The sequence below is a fragment of the Colletotrichum scovillei genome (assembly GCF_011075155.1).
Source record: "Colletotrichum scovillei strain TJNH1 chromosome Unknown Contig00001, whole genome shotgun sequence".
Taxonomy (NCBI): domain Eukaryota; kingdom Fungi; phylum Ascomycota; class Sordariomycetes; order Glomerellales; family Glomerellaceae; genus Colletotrichum; species Colletotrichum scovillei.
The window spans coordinates 4,194,814-4,211,244 of record NW_023336259.1 but is presented as its reverse complement, the minus strand read 5'-3'; the positions used below and the strand labels follow the sequence as shown (position 1 = coordinate 4,211,244).

Below are 16,431 nucleotides of genomic sequence, written 5' to 3'. Positions count from 1 at the left end.
ACTCTCCTTGTCAAAGCACCGTGCTACCTTCGTGAAGAGTCCTCATTCACTCTCACCTACCTTGTATTCTTAAGTCTCAGTGCGCTTAATTCCATAATATTTCTGCGCAAGATGCAATCATCACATTGTCTAATATTGAGTCCTAGGCACGAGAAAACGGATGTTTCAGATGCCCCCTAAGGCGGCAAGGCTTTAGATCTGCCACTGGCAGCTGTCTTAAACAGAGATACTAAACAGCGAAAAAACATACATATTGCCACGAAGGGGTGATAATGTTCTCTGGTCTGATCCATTCATCTTCGTTCAATCGTAGTATCAGTAGGCTAAAACAACCCCAACCGGGGATATCAGGTTCATTGAAGAGCGGGTGAGCTACCACTTGTTAACCTACTTATGACAATTGCTAGGGAGACTTAGAGAACGCGTCTTCTATCACGTGCCTTAGAGTCCTATTGGACCGAATCTTGCAATGATTATGACGTCGAAACATTTGTCTAGGGTTGTTCTGCCAAAGTTCCAAGGTCCGAAAATAGAATTACGACTGCTTGTGGGCTTCTTTGGCGCCCGAAAGTCCCGCGCACCGGGCAATGCTTGGGCAGTCAATCCAGGTACAGCTCGACATGACGCGGTCGTCAGCACCGTAATGCGGTTCAGCCACTCGCTAAGTGTTTAGCTTCTTGGCACTGTTCCTCCTGCAGGCCTCAACACAATCAAGTATAACGTAACACGAGACAACAGGAATTTTCCTAAATGTATCAAAATGCAAGTGACTCTGCGTGAGTTTGGTTATCCTGTTCTTTCGAACGCTATGTTTACAAAGGGCAAGCGCAGGTACTTAAGCTTTTGTGCCTAGACGCGAGTGGCTGTTTGGAAGACCACACTTTAGCCCAGTAAAATAATCGATGTAAAGCATTGTGCTCTGAACCAAGTTGCGATGTGTTCGGGGCATTGTCAAATGTGGGTTCTATTCTGAAAAAGAGAAAAAGCAAAAGTTTTGGAACCATCAATGGCTGCCGGCCTCAAGATCAGTCCCGCGACGCGAGTGATAGCTTCATAAGATCAACTAAGGCATAGCCCGCTGGCAGTTACGCAGGCAATAATGTGGCTTAACGTCCAAAACTTGCCAATCACGATGTGTTGACAGATGCGACTAGTACCAAAGTAGCTAAGAGAGTACGAGAGTCGCTGTAATACACACTGCCAGGGCGAAATGCGCCTGCCTGGCAGGCTGACTAGCATTCTGATCCTACAGCCAGCCAAACATCAATGGCAATGGATGCTCGACTGCGGTCCTGAGCGATGAAAGTACTTTTGCCAAGATGGATGTCTCACAGTGAACAATCATTTGCTGCAATGGGGGACCTCCAAATTTATTGAAATACCATGCGTTGCCTCGACATTTCGGACAACTTGTTAGCAGGACTTCATACTCCAGCAGCAACTCATATTATATCTTTCCAAATTTTGGACATCTATACAGTGGACAAACTCTAGTACAGGATCAGTCACTCTTGTCACGATGGTGTCTTCTCTCCTCTTGGCCGGATCTTTGATAGGCCTCACCCAAGCTGTCTCTCTACCCTTAGCTACAAGAAGCTCAAATTCCACTAAAGCCTTTAGCTGGGTCGACACAAAACCAACAAGAGACCTGCAATACTACGAATGTGGTGACGGCTTTCAATGCGCCCGACTTGAAGTCCCACTCGACTGGTCAAGCCCAACCAAGAACAGCACTGCTTCCATTGGCATCGTCAAACTCCCGGCCACAGTTCCAAATGACGACCCCTCCTTCGCCGGCAGTATTCTCATCAACCCCGGCGGTCCAAGCGGTTCTGGCACCGGTTTTGCTTACTCCTTTGGGCCCATCTTGCAAAAAGTCCTTGGTCAAGACCGCAACTATGAGATCATCGGATTTGATCCTCGTGGTGTCAACACAAGCACGCCTCGCGCCGACTGCTTCAAGGGAGACCAGTTCGCCCGCAGGCTTTCCCAGGAGCGCGACTCCATTTTACCCCCGATTGATGACGCTCTTGGCTATCATTGGGCCGACGCTAATGCCCAGAGTGCTCTCTGTGAAGAGAATGGCGTTGATAGTATCTGGGGTCATATGAACACCGCGTCCGTTGCCCGTGATATGGTGGAGATCATTGACCGCATCGATGACCTGCGCTGGAAGGAGTCGGGCAAGGCTAAGCCTAAGGATGCTGAGGCTGCCCGCCTACAGTACATTGGCATTTCCTACGGAACTTACCTGGGCAACACCTTTGCGTCAATGTTTCCTGAGCGCATTGGTAGAATTTGGATTGATGCTGTCGTTGATGGCGACGACTGGGCTGCTGGTGTAAGTATATCTCATCTCTTGAGCGTATCCCCATGTTAATCAACCTCATAGACATTCCGAAACAACATCAACGACGTCGAGAAGATCGTTGATCAGTTTTACGCTGTTTGCTTTGAGTCCAAGGAAGACTGTCCCCTTTTCCAGTCATCTGACAAGTCCGGCTCGGATGTCAAAGCCCGCGTCGCCGACTTTCTCGACGAGATGGATACCACACCCGTCTCCTTCGCCTACAACGACCGCCCGGGTGTTCTCACATCCCCAGTCATCCGCCAGGCAATCTTCTCAGCCATGTACACCCCTTTGGTCTCATTCGAGCCACTTGCTCTGGGCCTCAGCGCCCTTCTCAATGGTAACTCATCCATTCTCGCAAACTTCCTGACCCCCGAGTCCATCAAGCTCGTCTGCGACTTGGAGGACGATGAGCTTCCTCAGTACAATTGGGACTCTGATGTCTTATCTGGCGTTCTCTGCACAGACATTGTGGACGACGTGGTTAATCGCAACATCTCCTTCTACGAAAACTTGCTCGAGGAGTTGAAGAACCAATCTGTGACGACTGGAACTGCCGTAACCGGAGCGGTCCCGATCTCCTGTGCCGGCCGCAAGATTCGCCCGCCATACGCGTTCACGGGACCTTTCACAAGCCCTGCGGCTAACGCCAACGATACCAAGGCCCCCTCTGCACCGCTCTTAATCACCTCTAGCCGTTACGACCCAATCACTCCCCTCAGGAACGCCCTGCATGTTCAGAAGGGACACCCTGGCTCGGCTGTGGTGATTCAGGAGACTTCCGGACATGGCGCGACGTCTAACCCAAGCGCTTGTCTTGTCAAGATCGTTAGGGACTACTTTTACGAGGGCAAGCTGCCTGAGAGTGGTACTGTCTGTGAGTCGGCATGTAAGCCTACCATTCCGGCTGATAAGGAGAACTGCACCTCTATTCTCAACTCCAGAGATGTGGAGTACATGTTGCCTCCGTTGGGAGAGTTCCACTGGTTCTAGTCGATAAATATCGAGTTTTCTTTCCAACACTAGTAATTAGTTAATTAAATATGATCGCAACTCTGATTTTCTGTTTGATAAGCACTTTTGCCTGAACATGCAGCCAAGTCTTTTGCCATCTATTGACTCTCATCACTCATGCCTCATAAGGAAAGCAAGGTTGTGCGGGAGTACTTGAGCCCAAGAAACAGGAGCATGATGCAAAAATAACCTTGCTTGGTTAGTTTTAGGCAAATGCCATAGAGGTTGATTGAAAATGACGTTAAGCCGCTCATATCCATAACACCATCTAGGTCGTCCCCTTCCGAGTCTCAATGGCTACATCAGCAACACAGCTATATTGATCAGCGTATTGTCCTCATCATATCAAGCGAACGGGGCTTTCAAACCTCGGGCTCTCTGGTCCAGTCATTGATATGAACCACTCGTCCGGGGACGTAGAGTTTCCACATGTCTCTATCGAGACGGACTTCGATTGGAAGCAATTCTTTGGCATTTTGACAGTTCAGATACATTCAAATACACCTTTGCCACCTAAGTAGATGTAGATATGTGAATGTGGACAGTTGAGCTGAGACTGACATCAAATTAGAGATAAGTGAGAACTCTGAACTTGAGGGTAAATTCCTTCAGGGTCACCTCAAAAACCGCAATTCGACAGACTGCTCTTCCTATCGAGCCGTACACATCCTGAAAACATCAAAAGCCCTGCAATTTTAATTCAGTCAAACTCCTAAATCCATCCTTGAATTTGCGATCTATCCCCTAGCAATTTGGTATGCCAAGGTAGAAGGTTACAGAGTGAGTGTTTTCAATGCCTAGTGGTGTCTCTATCTAGGATGCCCCTTCTCTTTCACAACCTGCAACTAGAAATCAACAATCTAACACCTCACATGGGCTATAATGTAATTAGTCTCTCACTCATATGTGCCACAGATATTTCAGAGCCTCTGTTTGACATCTTCTTTGCTTCGTGGCGTAATAGCTTACCTGTCTTACAGCCATCGATCTCTTGGGTCTGGCCAAAAGCTTTCCCACTTTGAAACTTGCTCCAGATCCCGTTCTAGCTCCTCGAAGACGTTTTTCTTGTCCATAAAGACGTATCCAAAACTTTGCTGAGTGGGTAAGGGATTGGGTGTCAGCGCGAATATTCCAGGACAATTGCTATAAGTGCCAGCCCACAGCACAACCCATCCAAACGGCGGGCCCTCTTCTGTCTCCTCCTGATACAGAAGCTCTCTACGTTCCATTTGGGCGATGTGACGATCCATTTCAATGATTTCAACCCCTCGGATGGACTCCTTAAATACATGGTCGAGTCGATTGAAACCTCCGCGATCAAGCTGGCGTTCTATGATTTCATCTTCATCGTCCAAGGCTCCCTTGACCATAATACCTTGCACCTTTAGGTTTCGTAGTAGAATAGAAACGTCATCCTGCAGTTGTGGGATCAGTTGTGGCTTGAAATCCTTACAATTACATATTGTGTAGAAGCGCTCCAGGCCGCGCGTTACCAGCGCCTCGAAGAAACATTCATACGCGGGCGATAGAGGCCCTAGATTCGGCGTACATCAGTAAAGTTACAGATGAGGGAATGACAAAAATAATACCTTCATTGAGACCAAAAGTCTTTGGCGTTGACAGAGCTTGGTAGATAGCCTGGATTTGCTGCGTATTTGGGTCGATACGATTGACAGTCCCTGAAGGAAAACATAGAAGCTGGCGGTAGTAGAGAGCCGGATCTCACAGTAGATGCAGCTCAGCTCTTCAATTTCCCAAGGTTGTAGGTATTTGTTCAGAAAGCGTAGCATATCGGCATTGGACGTCGTTGGTAGCAGACGAGCGTTGATACTCCCGAGGCCGTAGTAGCTACACCATATCTCAAAATGGTAGAGCCCACGGATCATACGAATTCTCTCTGTAGCGCTAGCGCTTGATATGCTACAGTCTCTCGCCTCGTGACGACCCCATAGACGCAAAAGCCATGAGAGAACCGATGTTACAATCAAGGAGTAGAAGCGTGCGATGCCGGCCAGATCATCAACAGTACATATTGCTTTGAAAACCTCTGGATCGGACTGCAAGTTGAGGTATGTACCCATGAACTCCTCCAGAAGCTGAAGTTTGTCTTCGCTGGTCGACTCGCGAAGAATACCCGGCTTATAAGCCGCAAAGGCATCAACAAATATGCGATGGCTGCGGAAGGTCTTGCCGAGATGGTGGTATAGCAGTCCGCGCCTCGCTGAGAGGTAACATTTATGCAAAGTGGGCGAGGCGCAGATGGCTGCGTGGAGGTCATCCAGGTCCGAGAGATTGCGGAGGATCTGCAACTGAATTTCTGGAAGGAGGCCGTCGAGGGTCAAGCGTCTAGCGACCTGCGACCCGCTGAGAGCAAATGTGGTTGAACACTCGGTTTGGTGTTTTGCTCCATCGGAGTCTGGGTGGTGAGGGCCTTGCTTTTCTGCATCTTCCTGTTTCTCGACAAGCAACTGACCTTCATTGGACCCCATTGGAGCTATACCACCCGCGATGGGTATCTCATCTCGACAGCTTGGCTGTGGTGAAGGTGAGAATGATTGAGTATTCGACAACATTCTGTGGCACGCGCTCAGTGGATGAATAGGGGAAAAGTTGGGTGCTCAGTGGCGGGTGCGGTACGGTTATTAATTAGAGCCATCAGTTGGGCTACAAAATTGTTGGGGCTCGCAGTTCCTGAACCCGCCGACCGATCCGCAGGTATCCAAAGTCTGACAGTCACATTATCCTGATTTTAGGATATGAGCTGTGAGGGGAACTTCGGCAAAGTGCCCGGCAGAGAGCAATGCGCTGCGTTTGTGCCGTTCGATTAGCGAGGGGTAAGAGGGACCCGGTTACAGAGGGCAATAGACTGGACTTTGACGTCAACTGATGATACCCTCCAGCTTAAGCTTTTGTTCGGTGAGTCTAGTGCTATCGTCGACAGCGAAAAAAAAAATTTACTTCCATCCCTTCACACATCTTGTATCGTGTGAGCTGACGATGACGAAATTGAAGCAACCAATCACCATGTCTGACCGGACGCCATCAAAAAAAATAACGTGAATGGAGAGACTTGACCATGTTCTCGACTCAGCGTGTATGGTCGGTGTAATTGGCCACTGCCCCAACTGAGCTGGCGATGTACTACTGAGGATATCTCAGATGGGGTAGTATCTCGGAATCGCAACCTTCACCCGAGTCTGTAGTCATGCTAGTATTTCGAGTTAATACTTTGATCTGGGCAAAGACGGGATACAATACGAAGGATCAAGCACGGCCAAAACGACGCGCGTGAGCTAGCATTGTGGGCTTGCCTGCGGGATGTCTATTGCATGGGGTTTACCCGCTGCCTTTCCATCTTGACAATTGGCACTGAGCGGGGATTACAACTGTGCCCCCCGCAGACCTCAACCCGGTGGTCTGGATGACACAGAACTGAGACGCCAATGCCATCTCCCCTGAATCTTCTGGCAGTCATACCTATGCCATAGACGCCAGCTCGTGTTCCTGTATATAACAACCCAATGCAGTCTTCTTGCAGACTTCTTGCATTTCATGGCCGTAAGGAGGCGGCGCAGAATTGTGATCACGAATCATTTCCGGCCCCGTGCAACAGACCCGGCATAGCAGGCCTCAGCAGGGTCGAAGACGACTTTAACCGCTGGGAATCAATTCAGACTTGGATCAACTCCTTCCGAATTTGGAAGTTCGTGTTGCGTTTCTCGCTTCCCCACTCTAGGTTGCCGTATGGGCCGCATACTCAGTTGAGGCGTATCCAGAACTTCGGGCTACGCTTGGCGCGCGCTTACGGCGGCCCTCATACTGGGAGGCGATGCGAGCACACGTATTGATATACTTCATCATGCCCAACCGTCAAGATTTCCATCGGACACTACATCGTTCGTCTCACATCGCATTGATTATTCTGGCTCAATTGCCGCGCACTGACTGTGTGTTAATTATCACCCCAAAGCATCACATTGAAGAAAAGTTGGGTCTGTTTGATTCAAACGAAATGTGCTACCAACGTATCTTCGTACATGAACATTGCGGCTGCGAATGGGACAAATACAGCAATTTCTGTGGTGACCATGATACGCCTGGTCACCTCGTCGAAGATTGGCCTGTCCCGGTCGACAAACCATGCGATATACATCCCGGAGGCACCCCGCTTCTTCTGGCCTACTATCTTCGGGCTGCTGAGCTCGAGTATCTCGAGTACTGCCAATCAAGCGAAGATACGAGTGAGAGCTCCGAAGTCCAGTCACAAGAGATCGATGCAGATGACGGCCGCCGAATCCACTCCAAGAATGAGGTACCGGAATCAGAAGAAAGCCGGCAAAGAACGGCACACAATGAATGGCAACCGACTGTCATACCATCCACCGACAGTACTTCTTGTCAGATCAGAGAGAAATCAGGCGTACGCACTGAAACCCTCTTGAGTGAGGTTCAATTCAAGGCGAATCTACTTAATGGTGACCCTCAGCCGTCTCTTGTGCCTGAGCACGTCGGCTGTTACGGCAAAACGGAATCACCACCACCACCAACGGCGCAGCGTGGCATCTTGTACGTCAAATTCGCTTTTCTAAATTGTTCTCTCGATTTCCAAGTTTCTTGTCGACTTTTTCTCACATTAAGCTTTAGGCCTGGTGCGGGCTGCTTCAGGGCTGCGTTTTCCAGAGCGCGAGAAGACATCAAGTTCCCAGGACATGGCGAGACATGGAGTGGCATCATCATATGATTTACTAAGTAATTGAATGGTCTCTTGCTCTTTCTCTTCAAGCGGACTTTCTGGATATCGGAGCAAATGAGATGTACTTTATGCGTTTTTTTAGGAAGAGAAACTGATTCATGTCATGAGAATGCTTGGTGTTCCTCCGAAAGAAAGATCGGATTAGTCTTCAATGGCCAAGTCTCATACATTAACAACGTCGACTTAAATGTCGTCAAGTGCGTTCATGTGGTCGAAGCAAGGCGCTACGGGATGAATGAGAGAAATCGTGCTGGGTAAAAATGGACGTAAAAGGCTGGCATCCCACCTATAAACTTCAATCCAAACCCAAGCCGTCGCTCAAGTCATCTCAACTCGCTTATTCGATAGGCTGGTTCATGTTCATTACAGGGGGGCAACCCAGTTTCAAATGCGACATTAGTGTTGGGCTAATGACATGTGGTAACCAGTCGAATCGACCCCCTCCATAGCTTGAGTTCAATTCGAATTCTTTGCGCGCGCTTAGAGATCCGTGGGCTTAAAGGCGTCCATCAAATCGATTTCGGATTTTTCATCACAGTGTATAAAGTAACGAACTAAAGTCAACCATAATTTTCCTCGCTATTTGCGTGCAGATAACCCCTACCCACAATCCTTGGTGCCAGCTATTGCGCCCCGAAATCGTTACATCAAACTCTCACACAACAAATCTTAGCCACATAGCTCGCTATCATGTGCTGGAAACCGTCGATGGTCCACCAAGGATGCCATTGTGTTTACGACGAAAGTGGCATTAGATACTGCGATAGTCGTGAACTTCCAGAACATACAATTGAGCAAAGAGAATGGCCAGTACATATCCCATGCCCAAATCATCAAAGCAGCGAACGAGTCCTCTTCGGTGCCTGGTATCTTGACCGGGCCAGCGAGTTCGAGAACGAAAGTTACTTAAACGATTATGATGGTAACTCTCTATCAAACTTCTTCAGCAGCCTTGCACATGGGGAGGGAGAAGACATCGGGGAGCTAGTAGATAAGGGAACGCGCGGTGCCCTGGAAGTCGAAAAGCTTGCACTGGTCAACAACGCGATTATAGGCGAAGAATCGGATCCAGGTATGTGGTCAAAATTGAGCGCTTCCAGCTCACAAGGGCCTCTTCAAGGACTGATTGCTATTCCATAAAGTCGATATGACGCAGGATGGCTCCCCAAAGGAGATTCCTCTAGACAAGATATTCGCAATGGAGTATTTGATAATCTCTCGGGATATATTCAGGACTTGATGAATGCAGATCCACGCCTATTGGAAGTTGCCAGACGAAGGCATTTCTACTTTTGGATTATATGAGTATCGATACAATTACTTAGGCTGGCTTTTGAAGGAGGGACTCTATCCAATATTGTATGCTGATAACCAGTCAAAACCGCATCAACCACATTGACAATCATTGTGGAGTATCTCTTTCCCTCCACATAACGGTTCGATGCGCAAGGAATCCAAAAACCTTTGGTTATTTAATACTTGATATCAAGTTTCGACATTGTTCTTTTGTTCATCCAGTACATATTCGCCCACTCGTCTTTGTGCCTCAGCGCTCGCTCCATTCCGTCTGTGTAGTCCTTCGTTTCAAGAACAGCCTTCTCCATCATAACGGTCCACTTTTTGGTCAGATCATCTGAGGACTCCGCATCTTGTGCACCAAGTGACAGTCTTATCCGTGGGCTTTGGAGGCTAGACAATGGGACACAAATCCATTCCATGTCGCAGCCCCTTTGAAGCTCAAAAAGGTTGACAGGCCGAAGTCGTATGTTAATCTCTATGAGACCTGGTAGCAGGGTCAAAATAGCACGACAAGCTGGACCCCAAACTGGAGTCACACGAACTTGGGATATGTTGGGCTGAGGGCCGGGAAATCGTGTTGCGGTACTACGTCGAGGTGTCAACTCAAGATGCCGAACGTGTGCCCTCGCATATTTCGAAAGTCGATCAAAAAATCGATGAATAGTCTGTTCGTCGGCAACGGGCTTGAAGACGCATGTTCCATAAAAGGTAGCAATGCCTTCTGCATAGATCTGTTTGTTGACCCTTAGGAAGGCGAGGTCTAGCAGATCTTTTGGTACTCTATTGTACCGTAAACAATCGTCGAACGTGCTGATTTCGACATGGATCTTAGGTTGACGATCGCCTTGATGAATCAAGTAGCCGTATATCTGCTCCCGAACTTCTAACGGTAGGGTGAGAAGGCTGTATGGCTCGACCGGTTGGTTCGAGGCTCTGATAGCATCCATTCTAAGCGTTTGAACGTCCGGCTTCGCATGTGGCACCGAATCCTTTGTTGCTAGGTAGTCTTTAGTGCCTTATTAGCCACTCTTATCGTATGGTGTCGGGAGTGAAAGTTGCCAGGACATCTTACAGTGTGGGACATCACAGCCATATGGACTCTTAGAACATGTCAGCTTGCTCCTACCTGTACTTTTTCTTGGAAGATAATATCTGTAGGCCTTCATTGGTTCAAATATCTGTGAACTGGAGTTTCACGCATTTAGCCTAACCCCGCACTTACGTTGGTGCATCCTTTCTAGCCGCCATCAACTCGGATGGTGATAGGTCGGTTCACCTTCACGTCCTCGGCACCCAATGCAAGCCGAGAAGAGCTCTGCGTCAACGGAAGTTCACACTGGTTAATCAATTTATCGTCTTTAAATGCTATCATTCAGTCAAAATAGAAAATATTTTTACTTGTGGCTCTGAGATCGTGTACCCTGGATCTAGACATAGTTCGTCGGATGTGTAGCAGATCACAAGGTCCAAAGTGGGAGAATCGGGGAAAGAAGAAAAAGAAAAAAGAGATGCCTTCGCAAAACGAAACCACTGAACATCGACTTAATATGAGTCGATATGAAGAACCATTATCAGTCGAACAGTAGCCCTGCTCGAAGCAGGGCGGTCGCCTGCTGAGGGGTACCGTCTATCAGTCTCTGCTGTCTCCCCTCCATCATGCTCTGCAACTCCCGGAGAGCTTCATGGCTGCCGCCTTTGCTAGCCAAGTCCTCGTATAGGTCTTTGATCATCTGTAGAGTAAACAGCGTTGACGGGTGTGTCTGTCCCAGAGTACTATCCCGTATCTTCAAGACTCGCCGAAGCGTGGCGACTGCCCCAGAAGAATCGCCCTGTGCAGCTTGAATGAGTGCGCTTGTGCTCAGCGACACCTGACTATCGTAACCTTCGGGTCCAAGGGCCTCTGCCTCTCCAGCTAAGACACGGTCGATTGTTGTTCTGGCTCCTTGAAGGTTTCCTTGATCGTACTGGAGTCTTGCAAAGTTGTTCCTAGTTATGATGGTATCGGGATGCTCTGCGCCCAACAGTCTCTCTCTAAGCTGCAATGTCTTCTCGTATTGTGTGGCCGCCTCTTCGAGTTTCCCTTTCCTATGAAGCAGAATGGTATGGATATTGAGGCTCACGATCGTGTCTTGGTGATGGTCTCCAAGCACCCTCTGCCGTCCGTCCAACGCTCTGAGCGCTGTAGCCTCCGCAGCATCCAGATCATCCAATTCCATGAGCGTAATTGTCAGATCGCTTAGACTCTCAAGCGTATCTGGATCCTCTACTCCTAAGGCTTTCTCGCGGCCTGCGACAGCTCGGCTTAACATTGCCGCCGCCAGCTGGAGTTCTCCTCGATGCAGAAGCGCTTCGCCCAAGGTCTGCACGCTGTCTAGCGCCAATGGGTCATCAGCAGGAAGAAGATCTCGACAGATATCGTACGACCTTTGACAAAGTTCAAAAGCCTTTTCGAACCTACACCTGGACATTTGGTAGAGACCGACTGCAACCATTAGCTGTGCTGACAAGAGCAAGTCATCGATGGCCTCGAATTGGCATGCTAACACTTGTGCTGTATGTGGTACAAGCGCTTCGTACAACGGCCATTCCTTATACTTCTGGCAACCAGGACCAGGAAATGCCTTGGCCAGAGCGCGAAGGCCCTCACAATGCCAATAAGATAACGTTCCTCGCGCTTCGAGCCAACGCTGCATTGCTAAGGACACTAGCCGGTGCGTCTTGCACACCGCATCTCTGCCACGCGAGGCCGTCAGCAGTGAGAAAGCCTGTAAAGCCCCAAGTGCTATGCGAAAACCTGTCTCGGTTTCCTTGTCTTTGCGCAATAATGAAACCGGAACAGAGTGGTAGTCGAGCACGGCGACCAACGACAAAACTTCGGCTGCGCGGGGAACATTTCGCAAAATTTGGTCAAAAGACAGTTTCCATGTGCGTACGACTGAGTTTTCGGTGTCGATATCTCTCCGCGAATCCTCGAGGTGCTCACTCAAGAGTTCCTTGGCATCGTCGTCTCCCGCACGTAAGGTTGTCAGATACTCGTCGATGCTCAGACAGTTCTCACTGATGAATGCAGCGGCCTGGGTGATGGCTAGAGGAAGGTGAGAGAGCTCCATGACCAGTCTATGTGCGTCCTTCTCACACCAGTCCTCTTCAATCATTTTCGATCGCAGCAGCTCCATCGACTCTCCCGGTGTCATGACAGAGATGTCAATGGGCCTATGCCTGCCTGACAGCCGCTCGCCGACTCGTCTATCGCGTGTAGTTATCAGAACGGAACCTTCGTGCTTGTTGGGTATGTAGCGCGCATATGACTTGGCGCTACTATCCGAGTCGTTCGTACGAGAATTGGAGCGCTCGCTGGCTCTTCTACTATGAAACATAGACTCATCGTCCGCATTGTCCAGGATAAGTAGCCACTTCCCAGAGTCAATGCTGCTGAGTCCGTCGTGAACGAATTGCAAAGTATCCATTTGGTGATCGTCCCACCCCGGAAAAGCCATCTTTCTCGCAATATGATGATATGATTCCTCGAACCGTATAGGATCGCTGGCATAGACCCAGAAGATATGGGCTTCAGGGTATCGTTCGCGGTAGAGGTAGGCGTACTCGATAGCTATTTGGGATTTCCTAGTTTGGCTGTTTGAGTAACAGGGATCGTAACCGCGAAAGTGACAATCGGCGTCAAATGTGCCAGAAGACCTACCCTATACCGCCAAGGCCCGCTAGGGCAACGTATGACTGCGACTCGAATCTTTGGTCGATAACATCTAGCGTAGATCTTCTTCCCAGAAAATTGGAGTCACGATGAAAGGGAACCATAAACACCGGTGGCTTCGCCGCTCCCGGAGCATCTTTCGGCTCTTCCGGAAGTGGGGGCGGCTGGAACGGTGATCGAAAATGCTCAGTTTCCGAAACGTCGTAACCAGGAGGGCTAGTCGTAAGATCGGGACTCTGGAGGGTGACATGTACATTCGAACCTAAGAAGTTGAACATCCCCGAGCTGCCGCCCAAGCCTTTCTTCGTGTCAGCCATGTCACCATCTGCCAGATGAAAGGTCCCGGCCTGGGAAAGCAGGTCAAAGTTTGCTTTCAACGCGGCTTCAATCCGCTCGACATCGGACTCAACGAGCACTCCAACGACTGCCTTTCTTCCACGAGACCAGTGAGACTCGTGATGTTGGGGCAGAGTCTTGACTATTAAACTGTCCAACTGCTCAGCCTGAGCCATGCAGCTTCGTACAACAGGAAGCATTGTCTCCTGGGATTTTTTATCGATAAGTCCGGCATCCATACGGATGATAAGCTTTTGGACGAGGTCAACCATCAGCGGTAATCGCGACCGGACGTTCTTAAAGACAGTCGGAACACCAGTCATGTCGCTCTCGAGCCGGCGAAGCTGCCGTAGCACCTTGCCACCGAACTCAACAAATTGAATCAGGGCGGACGCCAGTCCGATCATAGCGAGCGCTTCAGCCATGATGAGACTGGTAGCAATTTAGGCTGGCGGCGATGCAAGGTGAAGTTCTGAACATGAGGTATGGTAGAGTTGTTCGGGAACCCCGCGCGAGATTTGAAGGGGAGTGCTAACTGAAATACCAAGCCGGCCAGCCAAGTCTTGGGACAGTCTTGTTATTGACCGGGAAGGCTGTGGGAATGCAGGCGTAGACGCTTGTGGCACATAGTAATATTGGATCATGCAGCATCCCTCCCACTCTTTTGCGTGATCACGCACAGGAGTGCTTATTCCCAGAGACGTCCGTGTGAGAGGTGGGATAACCCGCCAATCATGTATTGGTGGCATGTGGCACAGTCAAGACAAATCAGGGAAGTGTTTCGCCGTTGGTTGATAGCCTGCCGTGGCTGCCAGGATGACCTCCCTGGCCATATCAGGAGAGCGATCGGGGTCAGGTCAATATCAGGCTGTGTTCTTCTGCTCCAAATTGACCTTTTGCTTCATCGATTCATCTCTATCCCCAGCATGGAAGGCCGAAACCATTCAAGCGCAGGCTTTGTTGCCCCAGGGGTCATGCCCCGGATGAAAAAGGATCTCTTGAGATACTCTCACGATCTGCTGCAGTCTTTTCAGCCACGCCCACCTATCCGAAGAGCCGGTGCATCTCCCCAAAAGCTTCATGTCGGGGTGATTGGGGCTGGCTTGGCTGGACTGCGATGTGCGGAGCTTCTAATCGATGGGGGAGCCAAGGTGACTATTTTGGAAGCTCGAGATAGGATCGGAGGTCGGGTACGTTCAGTCGGGAGTGTGAGACGACAGGACATTTAACTTGCTAACAAGCGCATACTCAGATACATCAGTCCAGATTGCTTCATCATGCCGTTGATACGTTTGTCACTCTGAGGTCCCTAGAGCCAAGAGCTCAAGATGCGGTTTACTGACGAACCCGTGACGAAGAGGTCCCAATTGGATCCATGGCACAGATAACAACCCTATCTTTAGCTTGGCTAAGTCCAGCGGCACCTCTCTGTGTGCTGTTGCGGACACTACACATGTCTTTGGGACCAGTGGTGACATAATCCCGAAGGACCTTGCCGACACAGGACTCGATACGGTCTGGTCTCTAATTGAAGAGGCTTTCAAATACAGCAACAGCGACTGTGCAAACATCAATCCGGAGCGGAGCCTAAAAGACTTTTTTGGTCAGCAGCTCGCCGAAGGAAAGCTTACACAGGACGAGCAAGCCCGGGTTCTACTACTAGCAGAGATGTGGGGTTCCTTCATAGGAGACTCATGGGAGCGACAAAGCCTCAAGTGGTTTTGGCTTGAGGAATGCCTCGACGGCGGTAAATACCCCTTGAAATATCCCTCCTCACAAATAACTTTACTAACAGAGTGGGCGACCCACTGAATATCAGAGAATCTCTACGTTATGGAGAATCATAATAACATTCTCCAGGGTGTCGCGGCGAAATCCATCGCCCAGGCGGAAATCCATCTATCCGCTGTGGTCAGCAGCGTTGACAGTACATCATCCGAGTCTCAGGATACTAGAGTCGTGGTCAAAACATTAGATGACGTTTTTGAATTTGACGAAGTGGTGGTAGCAGTTCCTTTGGGCTGTCTTAAGACTGGGAAACCGTCTTTCGTTCCTCCTTTGCCAGAGTGCATTCAGATGGCAATCAAGAATGCCTCCTACAGCAGTCTAGAGAAGGTTTATCTTACCTTTCCCGTCGCATTCTGGGATGAGAATATAGCAGCAAATGGTGGTCAGCAACCGTATAGCACGCCATACCTCGAAGAAAGCCAGGTAAACCGGGAGGTAGACGGCAGCTTTCCCAGCTTCATTCACTTTCTCAACCCTGAGTACGTCCCCGCCGATCAGAAACACTGGCCCATCGAGATGGTTCCTTTGTCCTCGCCGGCAGTGTTCGGATCTCATGCCATGCCGACCCTCCTTATATACACGTACGATCCGTGTGCGGAGTATGTCCTATCTCTTATCCAGGGCCTTGCTCCCGACAGCGCCGAATACTTCGATGTTCTTGACCGATTCTTCCAGCCTTACTACAGTCGGCTTCCGAACTATAAAACTGGTCACGAGAACTGTGTGCCCTCGACCATTCTCGCCACAAATTGGCACGGTGACGAATTCGCAGGGAATGGATCTTACACCAACTTCCAAGTCAGCGAGAGCACCTTCAATCCTGCAACAGAGACACAGGACGACACTCGGGCGGACGAGAGCAAAGAGGACCAACAGATCCATTTAGATCTCGACGTCCAAGCCATGAGAGCTGGCATGCCTGAACGAGGCATTTGGTTTGCCGGCGAGCACACCGCACCTTTCGTTGCCTTGGGGACCACAACTGGCGCGTACTGGAGTGGCGAAGCGGCTGCTCTACGTGTCCTGGCTGCGAATGGGCTTGCAACAGGGGTTACTGCACCTTGCAATGAGGCAGCTTCTTGATAGACTAGACTACATTAGATGAATAGAGTCTTGACCTACCACTGATTATTGGGAGGTCCAATGACGGGCATAGAGAATTGAAAGGTTAATCCGCGT

General features: G+C 49.6%; 3 protein-coding genes across 3 annotated transcripts; 2 read left to right on the top strand and 1 right to left on the bottom strand.

Annotated features, from left to right (window-relative positions):
• Positions 1–1,417: 1,417 nt before the first annotated feature.
• On the top strand, positions 1,418–3,343 carry HER10_EVM0000461 (uncharacterized protein; the record flags this gene model as incomplete). The annotated part of the gene is made up of 2 exons (XM_035470244.1): positions 1,418–2,341; positions 2,393–3,343. Exons 1-2 carry the CDS (start codon positions 1,520–1,522, stop codon positions 3,341–3,343), a joined length of 1,773 nt encoding a protein of 590 aa, XP_035337907.1. The 5' UTR covers positions 1,418–1,519.
• Positions 3,344–11,406: 8,063 nt separating this feature from the next.
• Positions 11,407–13,969, bottom strand: HER10_EVM0012435 (uncharacterized protein; the record flags this gene model as incomplete). The annotated part of the gene is made up of 3 exons (XM_035481831.1): positions 13,117–13,969; positions 11,922–13,040; positions 11,407–11,425 (listed from the first exon to the last, which is right to left on the bottom strand). The coding sequence occupies exons 1-3, from the start codon at positions 13,887–13,889 to the stop codon at positions 11,407–11,409; spliced, it is 1,911 nt and encodes a 636-aa protein (XP_035339006.1). The 5' UTR covers positions 13,890–13,969.
• HER10_EVM0004076 (flavin containing amine oxidase) lies at positions 12,980–16,335 on the top strand (the record flags this gene model as incomplete). Its single annotated transcript, XM_035473732.1, has 3 exons — positions 12,980–12,996; positions 14,823–15,211; positions 15,284–16,335. 3 exons carry the CDS (start codon positions 12,980–12,982, stop codon positions 16,333–16,335), a joined length of 1,458 nt encoding a protein of 485 aa, XP_035338239.1.
• Positions 16,336–16,431: the final 96 nt, after the last annotated feature.